We start from the raw sequence: 20,251 nt of genomic DNA, 5'->3' as shown, positions 1-20,251 counted from the left end.
TCCTGCTGATGAACGACACGGTGACGCACTGCGTCTCACGGCGTCTGCTGTTCACATTTATTTTATCCTTCATCAAACTTGTGGTGAGTAATGTAACCGAGCTGCTTCAACCGGAAGCTGAAAAGCGCTCGAGGCATTTAGGTGGCAGGGCACACCTGAACAGGTGAGGCACAAGTCCAAACATCAGGTGAAGAGTTACAGTTGGTCAAGTTTAGAAGTTTTAGTAACAATGAATTAAGAAAGAACAAAGTTAAGAATTCACTAATATTTTCACTAGAAGAATTATTTTAACTTTTGAATAAAGTATTTTTTTATAAGAAAGGAATGTCACGTGACATTTTTGTCTGCAGCATCACTCCAGCTGGATTCTGTTCTCAGAACTATTTTAAGGTGAAACTTCTCCTTTATTCAGAACACATGTTTCTTTTTCATGACGGTTCGGTTTCTGTCTGGCTGCAGATTTGACTTCATTGCAGCAGCTGCAGTTTGGGTTATTTATTTATTTATTAGTTTATTTCACAGGGACAGTGCACATCAATAGCACTGCTGCAATGCGCAAGGATTAGCCAAAAAGCTATTTTTCATCCGTAGTCCCTGGACAGGTGTTAAAAATTGTCAACCTAAAAAAATCCAAAACCGGTTCTCATCTGCAGATTCTGATCGGGTTCTGTCAGTTCTGCTCAGTCATGTTTCAGCTGAAGCATCTGATTCCTAGAAAACCTGAAAGACATTCCAGAAATACTGGCTTTCATTTATAGAAGTTCATTGTCTTTCTGTGTTGTTTACCTCATTGTTTGGTAAAGAGTAAAATCGTGTTTATAGATCATTTTATTATTAATTAATGAAAGAAATACAGTTTCAAAGTTTATGTTGGATTTTTCTTCAATCAAAGCAATCCAGGAAACCAGTTTGTCTCTTCAAAACAAGCTTTAGCTTCTTAATTTGGACAAAAACAAGCGGTAAGAGCCGAAATGTCCCTCTGAAATTATGCTTTGGATCCCTAAAGAAAATATTTAGTTTATATTTATACCTCTTTTCTTCGCTGAAGCAGAGCCAAGTTGGTGCAGGCTTTGTAGCTGTTACCATGACAACACATCACGCCGCACATTAAATGGCTTTTTGTGAAAAACAATTAAAAAATAAAGATGAAAATATTCCTAATTGATTTAAAATATGTTTCTTTCATACGTGACACAAGGGGGATAATACAGTTCTAATAACAGCCATTTTTTCGGGCTATATCCTGTACTGATCAACAAACAACAGCAGAACACCTGTCCAGCAGTTCATCATCACACCTGTTTAAACCTGAGCATAAGTCACAGCGTCACTCAAGCCCCTTCCAGTCATGACGGGACCTAACAGGTACCATAAACACAGCATGATAAACACTGTCATCACCAAATACACGACTCTCATAAACTTAACATACAGAAACATTGATGCTCCACATGGAACTGACAGGTAAGAGTGTCAGACTGAGATGGAGAAGGAGGAATTGAGGAATTTATCAGAGAATTTTTCAGAGTTCTTATCCAGGAAAGTTTTAATATACGGAAATGAACCATAAGTTTTGATCCTTTATTAGTGACTTTGGACGTTATGAGCCATTATGACTCACCCATTATTATTAGAAAAATACATATATATATATATATATATATATATATATATATATACATATATATATATTTTTAAAAATATAGAAAAATCAAACGAAGAAACAGGACACAAATTTCAGGCAGAGTGATACATCTTCGAAATGTACCAGCTTTGTTCAATCCAGACTGCGCATGTGCGCTAAAGTTCCTCGGTTTTAGTCAGAGTGATGTGTCACCACGTGGAGACGATCTCTGCAGCCACCATCAGCAGTTTGAAGCCGCTTTCAGCCATTTTCCACCTGATCGCGACCCGCGTGACCGGGTCCGGGATCGAGATCACGACCCGCCGGGCCGCACGTGAGCACGCAGGATGCCAGCGGCCTCCGAACCGAACCGGGACCAGCAGCAGCAGTGGGTGAGTGTCTGCCCGCCGGTGCATCCGCTGAGAACCGGATGAGAGGCGAGCGCCGGTTCTGATGGATGAATGAACGGACAGAAGAACCGAACCTTTCATGGACCGTTTGACCCGGTTCTGGTCCTTTCCCGCTTGGCAGGTGTAGTAGTGTGAACACTGGACCAGTTCGAACCTTTTTCGGGCTGATGAATCTGTGGGTTCCACTCCTGCAGAACTGTCAATGCTCTGTTCATCAGTGAACAGAACCAGTGGTTCTTCCGGGTTCTAAAAAATGCCCTGTAGACCTCCTCGGGTGTTCAGCCCACCTGAGACGGTTCTTCAGAGATTTTAAATCCAGGATTTAAGGAGTCTTGTCTTCAGATTGAGTGAAACTGCTCTCCTCCTCCAGCAGCAGCTCACCTGGTTCAGGTGACCCCTCTGACCCGAGTCTGGCTGTAAACTCATTTTTAACTGGAGAAACCTGAACTCAGAACTGGAGGAACCTGGAGGACTGACGTGGAACAGGTCCTGAGCCAACCTGCTCCCCGTAACAGACGGTTTCACCATTCCTGGAGCTCTGTCACGTGTCATAGTCAGGAAGAGTTTCCATAACGTCTCTTTACTTACTATAAATAACTTAAAAAAAACCCAAAAGGGTGAAATTCAGTTTTTTAAATAAAAAGATGATAAAATGAATAAGTTGGGTAGAGGAGGATTTTGCTGGATGCTGCAGGATCTTCTGCTTTCCCGCCCTTGGGGCTGGAGGCACCTGTTGCCATGGCGACTCCATCCCAGCCGGGCACAGCAGACGGCTGGTGACGGAATGAATCAGCTGCTTTTGTTTTTAATCTCGTTTTTTTGGCCTGTGAATCTGGGTGGGAGTGGGAGCTCACCCCACTCCTCTTCTGTGCTTCTTCTTTTCTTGTGTGTAAACTCAGTGACTCACTGGACTGTTAGCTTCTGGTCGCCGTGGTAACTGTGAGCCCAGCTGAAGGACGAGCAGGCATCACATGATGATGATGGTGATGATGATGACGAGCTGCTGAAGGAGGATTGCACCTATGTTCCGCCTGTTTCTGAGTTCACAGCTTGTTTTTTCTGGTCTCCCCTGCAGTGAAGCATCATGGGAGGTAGCAGATGGGCAAGAGAGCTGTGGGCTGGCCAATGACACACACACACTCTCTCATGCACACACCATGGATCAAGGATTCAGCTTAAACACTCTGGTAAGTGTTCCCAGCGTGAGTGTGTGTTCTGGTGTTGCTGCACTTATGGGGACATGTGTTTTTTTGATTAAATTTGGGGACTTCCACAAAATCTGAAGAATCAGAATTGGCAGCAAACATCTGGAGAACAATCTCACTAACAGAATACTTGGTGGTTCTCTTACTTTGTAATGTGTTTTTAAATATCAGGGTCGTCACCAAATTGGCCTTTGACATCATTAAACTGCTTCTTCACAAATGACCAGGACCAACACGACTGTCGGTTGTTGGAACATGTCCTGTGGGGATGCTCTAGAGCTGGTGATTTAGTGATTATCTAGTGTCAAAGTCACGGCCCGGGGGCCGGATCCGGCCCTTCAGATCGTTTTATTTTATTGTTATTAATGACCCGATGTTATCTTACACTCATTCCTAACTTGTATAATTTTGACAAAATATATTTCTATGGATAGTAAAATATTAAAAGTTATTTAAAGTTTAAGTTGATTTATTCTGGAATAATATTCCTGCTTTTTATTATTCATAATTATGTTAAAAATTACAGTTTTAGAGTTTTTAAAAATTAGCATTCTGCTAGCTTTTTGTACTATTTTGGCATTTACTAAGATTTTTTTAGGCTGTATTTTAGCTATTTTTTAGCTACATGCTAGCTGATTTGGTTAACTTAGGCTTTTAAAAAAATGGAGTTAAGCTAATATTTACATGCTAGCTGTTTTGGCTAACCTAAGCTGTTCTTTTTAGTTTTTTAGGCTAATTTGGAATTTAGCTAATATTTTAGCTGGCTATCAGCTTCAGTGTTTTCAGCTATTAATTTAATCAATTTCAGCTATCAGCACTAACATCTTCAGAGCCAAATTCAGCTTCCAGCATTCACACTAGCATTATCACAGGTAGTGCTATATATCTAGTTCATAATTATGCTAAAAAGTTACAGTTTTAACGTTAAAATGTAGTTTTATTGTGTTCAATAAATGTTTATCCTGTTCGGCCCGCGATCTAAGGTGTGTTTTGTATTTTGGCCCTTTGTTTGATTGAGTTTGACACTCCAGATTTACGCAATCGAGTGATACTGACGCAGAGAAAATGCCGTGTTGCATAACAACATAAAGCTGCTGTTTTCAGCTTCAGAATTTGCTAGATTAACACTAGCAGAAAAGTTATGGTAGTTCAAAGAACAACACTTGACCGTACGCTCTGGTTTTAACGGGTTAAGATGAAGTCAACGTCACTTTTTTGAATTCAATGTCTTCCATCTCCTTGAAACACCCACAGCGTCGTCTGCGACCATCTTCCCTTCTGTCTTGCTAACGACTCGAGTGGTTTGTTTCTCAGAAGAAGCTGGCGGCAGAGCCAGACTACACGGACGTGTCGCTGACTGCGGTGGAGCGCGTTCGAGCGCTAACGAAGATGGGGCGCTGCGTGGAGATAAACGAGGACATCGCGCCCCGGCGGTACTTCCGCTCAGGGGTGGAGATGGAGCGAATGGCGGCGGTTTACCTGGAGGAGGGCAGCCTGGAGAACGCCTACGTGCTCTACAACAAGTTCATCACGTAAGGGACTGAGGGTTAAGAGAGGCTTCTGCTTCTGTCATTTTGATTCCATCACGCAGTTTCCTGACTTTCTGTGTCAGTCTTTTTGTAGAGAAGCTGCCCAGCCACAAAGACTACCAGCAGTGTTCAGCCATCCCCGAGAAGCAGTTTATCATGAAGGTGAGAGCCCCTCCCCCACCCTTTTCTCTGTTTGTTATAACCATTGACTGTATATGAGAACTGGCCTTAGTGACTCCTCCCCCTTGGTGTTCCAAACAGGAAGTACCTGCAGAATCCCAAGACTTCTGTAGAGAAATAAACAGCTCTTACTCAGTGATTCTACTGGTCAGAATAAACATTTTTGATCTGATAGCGTTTTAACATCTTCTTGATAATCTGAAATTTTTTCATGACATTTTTTTCTGTAGCTCTATGGAGCTACTTTGGAGCCATAAATATTTAAACCAAACGAAAACATTAAAAAAAAAAAATATTGAGAGTCTTTGGACCAAAAAAAATAAAATAAATAAAATGTCCAAAACTTTTTGCAATTTTAAAATAAACGTAATTATTTTCACCTTAAAATGTTCTGTTTTTTTAGGTTTCAAAACTCAAATTTTCAATTTCAAAACCTTTTTGTTTTTTCAAAAATTTGACATTTTACTTTTTTTTGGCCAAACATCAATATTTTTTTCAAAAAGTTTTATTTGGGTCTCAGATATTTATGACCCCGATTTGGCTCCATATGGTTTGAGTTATAAACTGACCAATCAGATGCTTCAGTAAAAGTAGGCGGAGCCTGCTGGCCCCCACATCTGATCTTTCAATCAACATATTTGATCGACAAATGTCATGTAGCCAGCTTTTAAGTGGAAGGGGTGTGGCCATCCAAAAAGCTCCCTTCTGATTGGTGAGAGTGGTTGCCATAGAAAGTGATTTGGACCAATCACTGCTTACCGACAACATCTGGATCCAACATGGCGAAGTCCATAGTGCGAAAAAACATGACAGATTTGTCTTCATTTGGGTGGAGCCGTATGTGAACCATTTTCTATGAGTGATGTCACACTCACTCCAGTTCTTATTTACAGTCAGTGCTTAGGCCCCTCCCCCCAATGGATAAATTCATTCTTTCATGGAAAACTAGAGTTGGAAATCAAATAACTGAAATCTTCTTTCAGGGCAGAAGTGACCTCTTTTGTTCCACTTATGATTCTAGATTCATCGTCAACTAAGGAACTTAAAAACATTTTTGATGTTTTCTTATACTAAAATAGGATTTCAATTGTAAAAACAACCTTTTTTGGACTTGGTAGTTTACCTGGTGTTTATCTTAACACTCCTCTCAGGTGCAGGTCCGGTTCTGGTTCTGGTTCTACAACTGTCTGTGTTTGCAGAAACTCCAGGAGGAAGCGTTCCCTCGTAAAGACGAACTGAAGAAACGTCTGCAGGAGAAATACAGCTGGGAACACGGCGAGTACCTCAGAGCGCAGGTCAGTGTGCACGTACGTGTGTGTGAGTGTGCACGTGAGGGCTTCCTGTTTCTGATTGGCAGAGAGTTTATCTGTTAATCAGATTAGGCATCAGAAGGTTTTAATGCAGAGCTCTCATACCTGCGACTGTAGACCACAAGCTGCATCATAAATATTGGTCAGTCAGTTGAGGGATTGTGGGTAAATATGGGCATCGTCCAATGGAACGGCCTCCATGTGGTGAGTGCTCGAGTCGTGTCTTCATGTCGGTGAGGATCCTCCAGTGTCTTGGGTTATTTTGTGTACCTTTTGGAGCCGGTGGATCCTCGGGGACCTCTGGAGGGATCACCTCCGGGTCAGAGCCTGGCGGTTGAGTCTGTGGGGTTTCGTCCTCAGAGCCCCTCGGTGGTGGTGGATGGGTGTGGCCAACAGTTGCAGCAGCTCTCCCTGCTGGACGAGGACAGGAGGCGTGTCCTTCTGCTGGAGGAGGAGAAGCAGCGAGTCGCCGCACTCCGACGCATGCAGATCGAGTCGGAACAGTTTCGATACTTTGAGGACCAGCTGAAGCGCCAGGAGCTGGCCAATAAGAAAGAAGAGGAGGCGGAGCTAAAGGTACTTGTGCTCAGGTGTGTGGTCTCTGAGCCGCGACAGTGACACGTTTGTCCTGCAGGTGGCAGCCAAAGTGCCTGAAGTCACAGATGGGTCCTGTCTGTCTCATCAACCAATCAAAGGCCGCCTGCAATCACAGGGGGCGGATCTAAACAGGAACAGAGCCCCTCCTTCTGTCAGTCAACCGGCTGCTACACTGGCGAGTGTTCACGGTGAGTAGAATGAGAGGAACGCCTCATGACAGACAAACTCGATCACACGAGCGGCCAAAATCCAAAACACAAATCGCAGAACGAACAGGATAAACATTTATTGAAGACTCTAAAACTACATTTTTCAAACTTTAAAACTGTTACTTTTTAACATAATTATGAACTAGATATATAGTATTACCTGTGATAATGATAGTGTGAATGCTGGAAGCTGAATTTGGCTGCTGAAGATGATAGTGCTGATGGGTGAAGATGCTGAAGCTGATAGATAAAAACTCTCAAGGTGATAGCAAGCTAAAATATTAGCTATATGCCAGATTATCTTAAAAAACTAAAGACAGCTAGCGTGTAGCTGAAAAAAAAAAGTTCAACTTTAAAACGTCCTAAAAAAAACTGAAAAAAGCCTAAATTAGCTAAAACAGCTAGGATGTAGCTGAAATATCAGCTAAACTCCAAAATAGCCTCAAAAACTGCAGAATGAACATTTTTTAAAACTTTAAAACTGTAACTTTTTAAGATATTTCTGAATAATAAAAAGAAGGAATATTATTCCAGAATAAATCAACTTAAACCTTAAATAACTTTCAATATTTTACTCTCCATAAATATATTTTGTCAAAATTATACAAGTTAGAAATTATTATATATACATTTTTTTCTTCTTTTTTTTGTTGAACAGTTTGACACACCTTTTATTTCACGTAAAAATAAAGAAGTGATCATTAAAAAATTTAATTAAAATAACTCAATAGTTTGATGTAATCAATAACCCCCTTCCTGTCACTGCTGCTGCTCAATCCAGTCCTCTATATACAGTCAATGCTCCAACTGCACATCTGAAGTTTGATGATCAAATGTTGAAAACTAAGCTGTATTGTTTTTCATTAGAAAAATGAAATAATGAACGAATGATTGATTGATTTAGATTTTTGCCCATTTAAGATGATGTTTTCATGTAAAACAGTTTATATTTGACACTTAAAAAGTGAATTCAAAGTAACCAGAGATGATCTTCAGTTGTAACACAGGCTGACAGAAGTATGAGTGTTTTCTGCTGAGACCAAAACTGTCAGGGTCATTGTGGATATTCAGTTCCTAAACTGTTGACCACTTCGGGTTTGTTTAGTTTTATAATAAAATATATATGAGAGTTAAGGCCGCTGCGGTTTCTGTTGATACTACAATACCACAGGTGTTACCACAGCGTTAAACTGGATCATTAGAAAACCACCATCCCAGTGTTCTGGCTTCATTCATGTTCCTGGGTGTATGTTTGATTCGTGTGCAGGTCAGAGGGTGGAGGGTCTGAGGCGGGTGGTGATTCCCAGAGACCTGACGCTCCGTTTCCTCCAGCTGGCCGACTCTAACACGGCTCGGGGGATAGAGACCTGCGGCGTGCTCTGCGGGCGGCTGGTGAGATGATTCTGGTCATCTGGGTTTCTGGTGGTACCGCTGACTCACTGACTGACGGACCTCCTCTCTTTGTTTCCCTCTCTCGCTCTCAGACTCAGAATGAGTTTGTGCTGACTCATGTTGTGGTTCCAAAACAGTCAGCCGGACCAGACTTCTGCGATATGGAGAACGTGGAGGAGCTGTTCAGCTTCCAGGACCAGAAGAACCTGCTGACTCTGGGATGGATCCATGTATGCACACATAGAACTTTCTTCATGTTTTAAACTACAGATTGTATGGAAGAGAGAGGGCTAATTTTAGCCTGAAAAACAGCTAACAACCTTTTAAGTAAAACATTTTGCAGTTTATGCAAATGTTTCAACAAAAATCCTAATTTTACTAACATTACATAATAATTTAATCCAATATGTTGTTTTCTGATCATTTTAATCCTAAACTAAACTCGGAAGAACATAAATGTTTCTTATTTAAGCCTTACTTTCATCTTTTCCCTAATGCAGTTTGCAAAATCCCCCAAAATGAAACAGTGTATTGTTTGTCTGCTTAATTTACCTAAATGTTGTGACATAAATAATCTTAAATCGAGGCGTCCCCACTTTGCAGCTCTGAACCTGCAGTCCCCTGAACACATGTAGGCTAGAATGTGTGTGTCCCTCCATCCTCCTTTACACACATGATTCACAGAGACACAAAAATGACCTCCCCTGTTCTCGTTACCCCCAGCCTTATTTACATGAGCTAATTTCACCATGGCAACAGAGTCTGTGGTCTAGCAACAGAGAGAAAGAGAAGGCAGGGACAGAGATAGGAAAAAGAAACAGAGGTCTCACTCTGCAGCCACATTTTGCTGGATCACGTTTTGTTATCCAATCATAGCAAGCCTCCGATCCCTGACCCATCTGCGTCATGTGACCTCTGACGTGAATCTTTCAGACCCATCCCACACAGACGGCCTTCCTCTCCAGCGTCGACCTCCACACTCACTGCTCGTACCAGCTGATGCTGCCAGAGGCCATCGCCATCGTCTGCGCCCCGAAGCACAACGAGTACGCCCCGCTCACCCTCCGCAGACTTCATTTCCCATGATGCCTTCTGCTCTGACGCTTTGTTTCTGTCACAGTACGGGCGTGTTCAGGCTGACCAGCCCCGGCATGTCGGAGGTCTCGGGCTGCAGACTCAAAGGTTTTCATCCTCACTCCAAGGAGCCTCCTCTCTTCACGGTGAGATGATTTATTCCACACAGGGGGGCACGGTGGTGTAGTGATTTCTGGAAATCAATCAGAAACATCTTACTGTCATTAGTGAACCCTGTGAAGATGACCAAACTCACGTTTTTCTGTCGTCCTTGCAGACTTTACCCAGTAATGATCATTGCACTCCTCTTTACATTTTTGTTTCACGATTATTTGACTGTTTAATGGAAATTTGATCACCTTTTGATCTATTTTCAAAGCGTTCCCAGTGATCTTTTAATTAGGATGATGAAGTTTTTTGCCAAGGCGGCAGAGGAAGCAGAAGACCAGGCCAGGATGAGAACGCTCAGTGATGCAGACAGAACGGCACAAACAAGACTTTGCACTGAGCAGAGTGATAGCAGATGGAAAACAGCTATGGGGGTTCTGGGAGTGACAGCAGGGGCTGATGGGAAGTGTAGTGTGGAGACCCAGGAAGTGCTAGTACTCATGTGATGGATCTCGTTGATGGCCAGAGGGGGAGATAGAGGACCGATTCATGACAAGCTCTTTGTTTCCGTCCCCTCCCTCTAGCTTACAGCCCCTCACACCCCCAAGCTAACATTAGCGGTGCAACAGCAATGCAGCAATATCATTTCTATCCAGACGTACAGTTTGGATCAGATTCCAGCTCAGAAGAGGAAAACAAAGACATTCATGGATCTATTTGTCTGCAGGTGGACACATCAGAATGGGGCGGAGCAGGGAGCTTGTGGCCCCGCCCACTTTTTCAGACAACATTTGTGTCTGTTCCTGATTCACAACAATTTGAACAAAGAAATACTCAGAAATACTATTTGAACAATTCTTTATGAATTTCCTTCATTAAAAAAAATCTTTAAAACACAATTTTCATCAGACGTTTAAGATGTCCTAATCCCCTTTGTCTGGCTCACCTGTGACCCCGCCCCCTTTCTCCTCAGGTGTGTAAACATGTGGTGCTCAGAGACTCAAAGCTCGGCCTGCTGGACCTCAGGTGACAGACAGGAGGCGCTGGACGTCTGGGCTCCTGTCTTCAGAGAAAACTGTGAAGCTGTCAGAGTGTGAGTCTGTGTGTGTTTGTGTTCACAATGTTTACAGGAAGTGTTGCGTTTCCTCCGAACAAACCTGGACCTAGAAGAGACAGAGTGCCTTCTTAGATGAATGTTTCTGAGCCCAGCGAACTTCGACTCGAGTTTTATGACGTTCCTTTGAAAAAAACTTGAAACTTTTTTAAACGGATCAAAGGCGGAAAACTTTTCTAAAGTGTCTTTAACGAAGAGACGGTTTGAGATTTCAAATGCATCATCGTGTGAACGTAAAAACATCTCAAATGCTTCACACAGATGAAACCGATGAATTCACCGTTTGTCAAAAACCTCTGAATGAAAGAAATCCGTTCTGTTTGGGATGTTTGGGTGTTTCAGTCTTTGTTTCAGCAGCCGAAACGAGAAGTTGAGGAAACTTTTGAGGAAAGCTGCTGATGGTCTCAGACTGAAGCTTTTACTGTGAAAAGATTCTTCTGGCTGAATTAAAAACAAATCTCAGTTTTCAATCATTTTTTGCAGGAGAAAACAGTTTAACAAAAGCAGATTAACATGCAGTCAAACTTTATTTTTTGTGATTTTTGGCTGAACTTTACAGTTTAGTTTGCAGTGAACTTATTAACTGTAAAAATGTTTCCTTTATTGTAAAACTGGTCAATTTAAAACTCAGTTTAACATTGAAGTTAATGTACAGGCCAAACTCAGGTTGATGTACAGTAGAACTGCTTTCCTGGTCAGATGTTCTGTAACTCTGGTTATTATAACGGTGAAGCTCAGTTTTGTTTGCAGTGAAGCTTCTTTGCAGAGAACATCCGTTTACTTTGAGGCCACTTTTCTTTGAAACATGTTGAAGAAGCTGCTGAACGGATCAGAAGATTCCTGTGATTTTGTTGAATTCCTTCATGAAAAAGTAATTTAATGTTTGGTTTACTAACAGTGAAACGTTTTTGTTCATAAACTGTGTTCCTCTCATTTATGTTCTGTTTACATAAACATGACGCCTGCTGGTCAGCAGGGGGCGCTGCCTGGTCTGACCTCTGTGAGGCGTCTACTACCTTCAGCTTTTATCCAGGTGTGACACCTGAGGTCAGGTTCTCATTCAGCTGCTGCTCTGTTGTCAGATCAGAGGCTGGAGGTGAAGTTTTAACTTCTGCTGTGAATCGACTCCAGTGACGAACTCTCGGTTTGATGTTTCTGTGTTCAGCTGTTTGCATCTGTTTTTGTAATAAAACCCAATTGTTGCTCCAACCATCAGATTCTTCTGTTTTAACTCAGATTTCTGGAGGAAACGAACAGCCAAAGCGTGCTGGGTTACCCATACGTGTTGTAGTAGTGGTTACCACCTGTCACCTGCAGCGTACCTGTAGATAAAATGTGCGTGACCATTGTCTTAGTACGCGTTCACTGATTGGGTCACTACCTCGACGTTTGGTGTGGGTCACCACAGGTTTGACTGTATCCACCTGTAAGGACAGTCAGGTCTGAGGCTTGTTTTTTTGGATCTCCTGAATTTCAGATTCTATAATGTTCCTGTTCATCCGTCAGCTGCCTCGTCTCACCGATTCTCCCATAATCCTTGCTGTTTTTGAACCTGAATGCTGGACTGAAAATTGTCCGGAGAAAAGTTTAAGAAGGTTTAAAAAGAGGAACAACAGAAAAGAACGAGCCTTCATTCGGGACAAGAGCTCTTTATTCTGTCAAATCCATGTTGTCAACATCACACAGCATGCTAGCTCTCCAGGCCACGCCTCCTGCTCACCTGCCTACAGTCCAAGCTCAGGGACACCTGCGTGTGCGCTGTGACATCCTCTGCATGCAGAGTGAACAATGATGGGGGAAACACCAGCAGGAAACATTCAAGCTTTATTTGTCAAAAATAAAAACACACTTTTTGACACTTTCAATGGGGAGGGGGGAGGGGCACAGGTGGAGCAGGGGGCGGGGAACAGGTGGAGGACAAGCAGCACATTCACAGTTTGGAGGTGAGCTCAGAGGGATGATGTTTGAGCGGTTTCCAATTAAGTTCTGGACATTTGCAGGTTCAGTCCACCACAAACACCAGGAGGCGGCGTCTAACTTGACCACCTTAAACTTCCTGTTGATGCCGACCTTGTGGCTAGTTTTGGGGATTTAATGTTAGCCGGTGACCAATGCAGGTTAAATCAATGTAACGCAGTAGAAACTGAAGGGGGCGCTGCAGGTCCAGCGGTCCTTTAGAAGCACTTGCGGTGGACGATGGAGGGTCCAGCTTCGTCGTACTCCTGCTTGCTGATCCACATCTGCTGGAAGGTGGAGAGAGACGCCAGGATGGAGCCGCCGATCCACACTGAGTACTTCCTCTCTGGAGGCGCGATGATCTGAGAGGCAGAGTTTAGACATTTACCCAGGAGACTTGGGTATAAATACAAGAATGTACTTGATCTTCACCAAAAAAAACCAAACAATTCTTCTTTCTTTTCTAACAAAAACTTAACTGGAACACCAACAAGGTCTCAGACTTTCTTTATTTATTGATAAAGCGACATTCTAACTCTTGAAGACTACAAACCTTGATCTTCATGGTGCTGGGCGCCAGTGCAGTGATCTCCTTCTGCATGCGGTCGGCGATTCCCGGGTACATGGTGGTTCCTCCTGACAGCACGTTGTTGGCGTACAGATCTTTACGGATGTCGATGTCACATTTCATGATGCTGTTGTAGGTCGTCTCATGGATTCCAGCAGACTCCATACCTGGAGAAAGAACCGTCATTCCAGTCTGAAGGTAAGCATCTTGATGCGCTGATAGGACTGTCTGGAGTTCAGGAGACAGAGCGTTCCTCCGCTCACCGGATAGGTCTGATACCCTGACCAACAAGTGTTCTTAGAAACACTAAAGACACTGAATACTCGTGTTTTACTGTTGGACTAATGTTGGGATAATGTCCTGCTTAACTCATTGACCATTAGGCCTAGAAGTTGACCAACTTCTTGATTGAACATTAACTACAAGTGTTCTAAATAAACCTAGAAAAATGGGCGTATAAACAAACAGTTGAACAAGAACCAGTGACTGACCGATGAAGGAGGGCTGGAAGAGCGTCTCGGGACAGCGAAACCTCTCGTTGCCAATGGTAATGACCTGTCCGTCAGGAAGCTCGTAGCTCTTCTCCAGGGAGGACGAAGTGGCTGCCGTTCCCATCTCGTTCTCAAAGTCGAGGGCCACGTAGCACAACTTCTCCTTGATGTCACGCACAATCTCCCTCTCAGCTGCAGACGTTTGCACATTTAGACACGGTCCCTAAAAGGAGCTGTTTCCAGGCCTGCTGGGGTTGTACCTGTGGTGACAAAGCTGTATCCTCGCTCAGTCAGGATCTTCATGAGGTAGTCGGTGAGGTCGCGCCCTGCCAGGTCCAACCTCATGATGGCGTGAGGCAGAGCGTAGCCTTCATAGATGGGCACGTTGTGTGTAACGCCATCACCTGAGTCCAGGACGATACCTAGAGGACAGATCGATCGATACAGGTTTTTAGCTTTTAGCTAACAGTTCTAGAATTATACTGTGAGGTAGACCTACGGAACCCTTTTGGAGTGATGTGGTTCTCTACTACATGCTACATATCAGATTTCTCTCCTTTAAACTGAGTGAATGTTTGCCTAATCCCAATGCTGCCCCTCTATAGTTTGTCGTTTGTTAATAAAGGTGTTTTGGAACTATCATATAGCTAGGCTGTACATTAACTTGTTGCAACTTTTTGACCCAATTTCCTAAGTCTCAGCAGCGGTCCATGTTGTGGTGACCAACCTGTAGTCCGTCCAGAGGCATACAGCGAGAGAACGGCCTGGATGGCCACGTACATGGCAGGAACGTTGAAGGTCTCAAACATGATCTGAACACACGAACAAAAGGATTGAGTGCAGGAAGTGAAAGTGTTAATGCACATCAATATGATGGTTCTCACTGAATCTTTAGTACTATCATCTTATTGAATCAATCAATCAATCTTTAAACTGGAGGGATTTAAGCCGGATGATCTTCCCTGAGTAGTTGACATACTTGATAGGGCTAAACTTTAAGTATTATACATTCAAAAAACTATTTTTGTCTATGATCAGAATACATCCATCCATCCATCCGGACCGGGTCGTGGGGGCATCAGTCCAAACAAAGATCCCCAGACTTCCCTCTCTCCGGCCACTTCCCCAGCTCCTCTGGGGGGACCCCGAGGCGTTCCCAGACCGGCCGAGAGACATAGTCTCTCCAGCATGCCCTGGGTCTTCCCTGAACCCTCCGCCCAGTGGGACATGCCCGGAACACCTCCCCAGGGAGGCGTCCAGGAGGAATCCGGACAAGATGCCCGACCCATCTCAACTGGCTCCTCTCATTAATCGTCAGTCCAACTATTGATCAAACTGTATTCTGTCATGGTCTTTGGTTGGTCTTGGTTACCTGGGTCATCTTCTCCCTGTTGGCTTTGGGGTTGAGTGGTGCCTCTGTCAGCAGGGTGGGGTGTTCTTCTGGAGCCACTCTCAGCTCGTTGTAGAAGGAGTGATGCCAAATCTAGCCAACATCAAAGCGCATATCGTTAGCATCGGCACAGGTGAGTTAACGAGCACAGGTATGTGAGGGACTGACCTTCTCCATGTCGTCCCAGTTGGTAATGATGCCATGCTCGATGGGGTACTTCAGAGTGAGGATTCCTCTTTTGCTCTGAGCCTCGTCCCCAACGTAGCTGTCCTTCTGCCCCATGCCCACCATCACGCCCTGACACACAAACACACCTGTCAGCTCAGTGCTGGGGGGCGGAGCATTAGCCCGTCCCTCTGAGTGTGGGGTCGTCAGTCGTCACCTGGTGCCTGGGACGGCCCACAATCGAGGGGAACACGGCCCTGGGGGCGTCGTCTCCGGCGAACCCCGCCTTACAGAGTCCGGACCCGTTATCGCAGACCAGGGCGGTGCTTTCCTCGTCGTCACACATGACTGCAGGGGGCGCTGTGGATGAGCAACGACCTACGGCAGCAAATCACACTGGGGGAGGGGCACATTTGGTCACAATTACATTCTGTGAAAGGATTGCCCCCTGCTGGAGGCTCTGGGTATTACTGGACTCAAAAGAGAATTTTTGTGTGAAGTCTCAGTTTTAGTTTAAGACATAAACAGATGTTTTCCTCCAGTCAGAATCACATGTCTCACCTGTGTGTTATATTACATTTTTCAAGTTTTTTCCTTTTTTTTTCTACATTTGTTGACTCAAACTTAAAGTCATCCAGTCGTGAAAAGAAGTAAAAAAAAAGAAAAATTCCAACTGTGACTCAGTTTTCTTTTTCAAAATAAGAGCATAATAATCTAATTTTTTTATGTAATAGTTTTTACATTTGGCTGAAGAAGTTCTATATTCACTCTCATCAAAATAAATAATTCAGAGAAATACGAGCAAAATTAGAAAACAAAGGAAATATCAAAGACTTTAAAAAAAAACAGGGAAAAAAATCCTCTAGGAGTGAGGCATCTGTCCATTCATAGATCCTTCGTTCATTACAGCATCTTGGAGCTGAAACATTTATCTTTTGGCTGACCGCTGATGCACAGACCATTAGTCTGTGTTTGTACAGGAAGGATGGAGGAGGAAGTTCTGCAGGTGAGCGTCTAGTTTTGGAGGCTGCAGCCACACGTCTTTAGAGGTGGGACACGCCTCCTTTTTTTAAAACTGAGACTTGACGGGAATCAAACCCTAAACTCTGATCTTCCCAGTGTTAGAATGGTAAAGTCAGTGAGAGGAGAGCTTTATTCTGAAAATCCCCTCAGAGTCAGAAGCTGCAGAGCCTCAGAAATGTTAAAAAGAGGAGAAACATGAAGACTGGCCGTGCACAGGAGCGCGCACGGCTCAGCTTTGAATGAACTGTGGGAAAACTTCCTATTTAGGACATGACTCCGACTCCTGCCTGTGTTTGGCGTGCTCCCCCCTCTGGTTCCTCTACATCCTTCGCCCCCTCCATCTGTCCTTCCTCGTCTCTCCTCATCTTCCTCCCTCTGCCGATGACTCCGCTCCATATTTAGTCATGAGCGTTTGGACGGATTCTGATGTGCAGCCCGCCGCTCCGCGTCTGCTGCGGCTTCATACCGAACCCCAAACCGGACCGGGTCGGGTTCTGCTCGGGTCGGGTTGACCTCCATCCTCCAAACGGAGCAACTTTCTGCCCCTTTCAGATGTTTGCAGCTTTGTTCTCCTGAAGGTCACGTGGAGGTCACCAGAGACGGAAGGAAAGATGAAGCTGGAGCCTAAAGGAATGTATTCCAGCTTCTCCCAGCAGGGGGCGCTGGTTAACACGGATTCAGCTTACAGGTCAGCCGAGCCTCAGCTGCACTGAGATGTCAAAACTAGAAGACTTCTGGGTTTAGGACTTCAAGATGAATTAAAGAAGAACTGAAAAAGGAAATTAAAAGTGCACATTTTACAGTTTAAGGATGTAAAAATGTCATCTTTTTCTGCCATGTTTGTATCTCCATCGTTAAACTAAGAAACTTTTCATTTGATGTGATTTTATTTCTGTTTTGAGTAAATTCCTGCAATGAGAGGATTTTTGGCATCTCAAAAATAAACGTTTTGTTATTTTTAACTGTACTATACAACTTTTTCCTGTTCTTGTGTTATTCTTTTCTCAGAATGGAGGACGTCTGAAATGTTTGACCTCATCTCTCAACAAAATAAATTAATCATTTGTAGGAATCAAGTCTTCTTTTGGGGTGAAAATGTGATTTTTTTCGAAAATAATAATGAACATCCTGACAGAAAAAACGTTTTTCAAATCCTGCTTCACCTTAAATGAAATAACAAAAAACTTGTGAAAGAATTCCCCTGCAGCCCTCAGCCTGTCAGTCACAGCTCAGGGCAGAACCAGCAGGATCTGAGCACGCTCAGAAGGAAGCAGGAGAAAATCCATCTGCACATTTTGAAAAGGAGGAAGTGAAGGAGGTGAAAGAATGAAGATGAAAGTGGAGCGATAACAGGGATGCTGTGGAACGTCAAAGCAGCAGGGAGGAGGAGAAGAGGAGAACTTGGACCAGAGGTGACAGCAGCAGGAGGTGCAGAGGGAGGCGGAGGGGCTCTTACCGTGGCGGTCTGATGGGTGATGTGGGGGGGGCAGGACAGAAGTGAGGGGCCGTGGAGCTGCAGGCGGCTTTATCAGACCTCCACCCCTCCATCCATCCCTCCATCCAAACATGGCCAGGCCGTCCTCCTCCTCCCCGCCGGCTCCTCAGCTCCATTCCTTTTAGGGCTGGCCCAGAGGAGCGTGGCCAATCAGGGAGCTCGCCGCGCCGCCGCACTTTCTCCCATCATTCACTGCATTCCTGTGAGGGAGACAACGATGCCAGGAGAGTACTCGGTTACTGGGGGAAGTATCCGAGTACACCCAAGTTCTGTGTGCTGAAGCTTTGAAACCGGAGGAACTTTTTCCTTCTGAACTTTCAAAGATTTTCATCGTAATTTCTGAAAAAAGAATTGAAGGATTTTGATTTCCTCGGAGCTGAGATGCTTCTGTGGAGGTTCTGACCTGGAGTCAGTTTGATGCTTCACTTGTCCTCGTGTCAGTCTGACTGACTCTCAGTCCTGAGCAGAACAAGCCCACATCATGACTCCTCTGCCGCCGTGCTCGACAGTGTGAGGAAACATCTTTATATTCCAGTTTTGTGCTCCTCAGGGTTTACAGAAGTTTGGCCTTTATAGGTTTCAGACGTTCCTGCTCTCCAGCGGATCATCTGGATCGGTGGTTCTGGATGGGTGGTTCTGGATGGGTGGCTCTGGATGGGTAATTCTGGATGGGTGATTCTGGATGGGTGATTCTGGATCGGTGGTTCTGGATGGGTGGTTCTGGATGGGTGGTTCTGGATGGGTGGTTCTGGATGGGTGGTTCTGGATGGGTGGTTCTGGATGTGCAGACGACTCCAACAGAACGTTCCCATTCTCAGCTGTGCTGCTGCTGACGGATTTACATGGAATGATTCAAACATTCAAACAGCTCAGACGGGGGTCTGACTGTCCGGATCTCAGATGGTTCCTGTCATCTCTGCAGCTCTGAGGATCAGCCCAAGTTCTGAGGCCCAAAAGCATCAGATAAAACGTTTTTAGAGAATCAGTCCACAGACACGTCAAACTACAAGATTTCTGTTTTTATTATTGAATAGAAATCAGAGATAAATGTGTTGAATTACAAATTAAACAGATTCACATGTGGGTCGACTGCAGGAATGAAAAATAACGACTTTTCTTTCCAGCTTTCCAGAGTTTAGATTCATGCAGAGAAACTGACAGAAATGGACATGGAAGCTCGTCAGTCGTAAATGGAAATTTGATCTGAAATAATCGTGACAAAACACCAAATAAGAATTAAAGTTTCTCTGCTCGTTTGTTAGCTGAGCGTCAAAGACTGTTTGCTGAGGACACACTGCAGTCATGTGACCTGTTTGTGCATTTGATTTAAACTTGTTAAAGACAGAAATTTCAGCTGCTCTGCATTGACTGTACAGGAAAACTGGACAGAGCAAGTGTGACGTCATCTATCCGGCTCCACCCAATAAAGATGATTAAGACGCCATTTTTTTGTGATTCAGACTCCGCCATGTTGGAACCAGACGTTGTCAGTAAGCAGTAACTTCTGTTTGAGATGACCGAGGAGGAAACAGCACTGAGCAGATCACCTAGAGTGCAGTGCATGCTGGGTAATTTTTTGCACCAACGTTACATGCGTCACAAAAGTATCACGAAAAAGGGGCGGGTCTAAGGCGCCCACCTAGGCAAGCGCAGCCAGAAAGTAGGTACTGTGCTGACAGAAAGCTGCCAGGAGGACTACAAAATGATGCATTGTGGGAAACCGTGTCCTCACAGTTCTTCAATATGAAACTCTCTATAAAAATATATTTTGTCAAAATTATACAAGTTAGAAATGAGCCCAAGATAACATCGGGTCATTAATAACAATAAAATAAAATGATCTGGAGGGCCGGATCCGGCCCCCGGGCCGTGACTTCCACACATGCAGCTCATGGGATTCGACCCGTTCTCCAGGTTGGTTCTCTGGTTCTCTTTGAAACTCTGGATCCAAATAATTTGAAATATTAAAATGTGTTTTTAATGTCTGCAGTTTTTTCACAACATTTACTGGAACCGACTTGATTGATTCGGATCATGAACCGATGGAGGTTTCTGATTGGAGGTTTCTGATTGGAGGTTTCTGATTGGAGGTTTCTGATTGGCTGCTGTGGTTTCACATGCAAGTTCTAATGAAAGTTCTGCTGAAGTTCTCTGGAGAACATGTGCGTTTTTCTGGAGCAGCTTCAAGGTTTCTTCTTCTTCTTCTGCTGGTTTTAGTCCATTTTCTGCGGCTTGTTCTCAAAGGGCAGACCCTCCTCGCCGCCGTTTATCAACAACCGTGGAGACACGCCCCCTCCAGCGGTTCCTCTCACTCCCTGATATGGATGTGCAGCACAGATAAACACAGAACTGTGACTCCATCTGTTTACACCAGGCACACGGCGATTCCATCTGAGGACATTTCCACGCCG

The 20,251-nt window shown here is 44.1% G+C and overlaps 2 protein-coding genes and 1 long non-coding RNA gene across 4 annotated transcripts in view; 2 read left to right on the top strand and 1 right to left on the bottom strand.

Annotated features, from left to right (window-relative positions):
• Window positions 1–1,813: 1,813 nt before the first annotated feature.
• Window positions 1,814–11,962, top strand: stambpl1 (STAM binding protein-like 1). Of its 2 annotated transcripts, none has more exons than XM_024265003.2 (12): window positions 1,814–2,016; window positions 3,110–3,221; window positions 4,557–4,771; window positions 4,852–4,930; window positions 6,148–6,243; window positions 6,619–6,834; window positions 6,893–7,043; window positions 8,332–8,456; window positions 8,549–8,686; window positions 9,390–9,502; window positions 9,577–9,676; window positions 10,612–11,962. In XM_024265003.2, exons 1-12 carry the CDS (start codon window positions 1,829–1,831, stop codon window positions 10,666–10,668), a joined length of 1,590 nt encoding a protein of 529 aa, XP_024120771.1. In that variant the 5' UTR covers window positions 1,814–1,828; the 3' UTR covers window positions 10,669–11,962. The 2 variants fall into 2 exon arrangements, with proteins under 2 accessions (XP_024120771.1, XP_024120770.1); XM_024265002.2 differs by having other exon boundaries at window positions 4,554–4,771.
• A 423-nt stretch (window positions 11,963–12,385) lies between these two features.
• The window catches only part of acta2 (actin alpha 2, smooth muscle), a gene marked incomplete in the record, with an annotated part of 14,964 nt that continues 7,098 nt past the window's right edge, over window positions 12,386–20,251 (bottom strand). Inside the window, 9 exon segments of the mRNA XM_024265005.2 lie at window positions 12,386–13,070; window positions 13,262–13,443; window positions 13,768–13,959; window positions 14,028–14,189; window positions 14,495–14,579; window positions 15,140–15,250; window positions 15,326–15,454; window positions 15,540–15,718; window positions 17,802–17,983. Coding sequence (XP_024120773.1) covers window positions 12,927–13,070; window positions 13,262–13,443; window positions 13,768–13,959; window positions 14,028–14,189; window positions 14,495–14,579; window positions 15,140–15,250; window positions 15,326–15,454; window positions 15,540–15,668 — 1,134 coding nt within the window.
• On the top strand, window positions 15,718–19,284 carry LOC118600159. The gene is made up of 2 exons (XR_004949723.1): window positions 15,718–17,033; window positions 17,354–19,284. It is a non-coding gene; the product is annotated as an uncharacterized LOC118600159 (long non-coding RNA).

Source organism: Oryzias melastigma, linkage group LG19 (genome assembly GCF_002922805.2).
Source record: "Oryzias melastigma strain HK-1 linkage group LG19, ASM292280v2, whole genome shotgun sequence".
NCBI classification, from domain to species: domain Eukaryota; kingdom Metazoa; phylum Chordata; class Actinopteri; order Beloniformes; family Adrianichthyidae; genus Oryzias; species Oryzias melastigma.
The sequence above is the reverse complement of the archived record's forward strand: the minus strand, read 5'-3'. Positions and strand labels throughout refer to the sequence as shown.